Source organism: Galeopterus variegatus, unplaced genomic scaffold (genome assembly GCF_000696425.1).
Source record: "Galeopterus variegatus unplaced genomic scaffold, G_variegatus-3.0.2 Scaffold4253, whole genome shotgun sequence".
Taxonomy (NCBI): domain Eukaryota; kingdom Metazoa; phylum Chordata; class Mammalia; order Dermoptera; family Cynocephalidae; genus Galeopterus; species Galeopterus variegatus.
The window spans coordinates 9,692-11,670 of record NW_007730364.1 but is presented as its reverse complement, the minus strand read 5'-3'; the positions used below and the strand labels follow the sequence as shown (position 1 = coordinate 11,670).

The 1,979-nt window shown below is 61.8% G+C and overlaps 1 protein-coding gene across 1 annotated transcript in view; it reads left to right on the top strand.

Moving 5' to 3' along the window:
- Positions 1-964: 964 nt before the first annotated feature.
- LOC103602686 (ubiquitin carboxyl-terminal hydrolase 21-like) overlaps positions 965-1,979 on the top strand; it is a gene marked incomplete at its 3' end in the record, with an annotated part of 4,438 nt that continues 3,423 nt past the window's right edge. The window contains exons 1-3 of the mRNA XM_008587119.1: positions 965-995; positions 1,547-1,655; positions 1,748-1,869. Coding sequence (XP_008585341.1) covers positions 965-995; positions 1,547-1,655; positions 1,748-1,869 — 262 coding nt within the window. The remainder of the gene's footprint in view (positions 996-1,546; positions 1,656-1,747; positions 1,870-1,979) is intronic.

Here is a 1,979-nt window from a genome sequence, read left to right as displayed (position 1 = left end):
GCCAGGACATGGACCCCCGCCCACCTGGTCCAAAGGTCCTTGGGTCTGAGGCCCCAGCGGGCGTCCCCTGGCGGTGAGCACGCAGCGGTGACCTGGCGGGCCTCAGAAAGACACTGCTGTCCTCCCCTGGCGGGGTGGGTGGTGCCAGGGAAGTCCTGGCTGCGGGACTCTGTCACAGGAGCTGCCTCCAGCTCTGGCGCCCAGACATGACTGCAGGATCCTGAAGAGCACGTTTCCAGATGGGTGAGGGGCTTTTTGTTCCTGGGTACTAGTTTCTAATTCTTTCCTTTGCTGGGTAGACTTCCTGCCGTTTTCTCCTTAGAGGGTGTCTTTGGTTCAAAGTATGACAAGGTGGACGCGCCTTGCAGACTATAAAGTGCCCTTTCGTTCTGGACTATTCTGTCCTCTCTTGTTCCCACTTTTGTGTCTTTCTGTTAGGCAAAGACAGTGAGCTGTGGGTGGCTGGCAGTGTCCACCCTGGCCAGAAGGCTGCTGGACAGGAGACTGTGCGTGGTTGGGGTGGCTTGTGCGTACTACCCGATGCCTGGAGGGTCCTCCTGTGGGGAGCTGCGGTCTCCCTCGGACACTCTCCTTGAAGTAGAACAGAAACAACATTCACAGACCCTTGGGGTGGGCCCGTCTGTCCAGAGCCCAGTTGCAGCCTGGGCTCCCGTGTGCTGCTCAGATGGCACAGTGGTATTGCCGCCCTAGACCCAGGGCCTCTTTCGGCACCTTTCTCGTGCACTGGGCTCAGAGGAGACCACCCCAGCTGTCCGTGGGCCACATCAGCCCAGAGTCGCCACAAAGCACTGAGTCCCAGCTCCCTGGCTTGTGGCAGGGGCATGCTTGAGTGGAACCCGTAGGTCAAAAATGGATGCTGGAAAGAGGCTTACGCACACTGCCCTGGGTGAGGAATTCACCCGCGACCTCCGTGGACCTGCCTCTGTGACTCACACTGGTGACCATGGTAGGTCCACACGCCCCGCCGGGCCGGGGTGGGGACTGAGTAGGGGGCAGGTGGTGGACGTCCCTCACTGGCCAGGGACAGCGGGACTCTCTGGGAGGGGCATTGAGGGGAGAGCAACGGCCGTGGCTGCTCTGCTGCTGTAGGAGCGCTCCTTCCCCTGGGCTGGGGACAGGGAGGTGTGTCAGGCTGGGCACAGAGGCTTCTGTCGTACCAGGCAGGACAGACGTGGAGACCGCGTGCACCCAGGGGCTGCGGGTAAAGCTCCTGGGCCCACGGGCAGGGTCTGGGTGGGGACAGCCCTCTGGATGGTGCCGGCATCTCAGTGTCTGGAGGCGATGCTCACAGAACTTGCAAGCTGAGGGTGCTGCCACGGTGGGCAGTGGGCACACAAGGGACGAAGAGCTGAAGGCCCCAGGCCCCATGCCTCTCTGCCCAGTGAGTGGGTAACTCCTGGTCTCCTGTGTCCAGCCCAGTGTAAAAGGGACAGTGGGTTGGGGGTCTGCATCTGAGGACGGGGGGCTCTTCCAGATTTGGGGGGCGGCCCATAGTTTCAGGAGGCTTTGCCTATTGTCACCCTAGGCCGAGACCCGGGACCCCCCAAATTTGTGGGTCTCGTCAATCAAGGACTCACCTGCTACCTCAACGCCCTGCTGCAGTGTCTCTTCCTGACCCCCGAATTCCGAGACAGGTGAGTGCCTGGGAGGCCCGCAGGATTGTGGGCTGGGTCCCAGCCGGCCGCGCTGACAGAGGTAAGGACCCAGGCTTCCTCTGTGGTCACAGGATCCAGAAGTTTCCAGGGTCCTCCCGGTCTGAGCAGGCACTTCGCCAGATCTTCTCGGGACTGGGAGAGCAGCATGGCCCCGTGCAGACGACAGACCTCGTCACCTGTCTGGGCCTGAACTGTAAGTGGACATCGGAGGGCACAAGGACAGGGTGCCACGGAGGGTCAAGCCGAGACCATGAGGTCGTGTGGAGAACCTGTGTGTCCTGCTGAGGGGCCGCACTCACCACC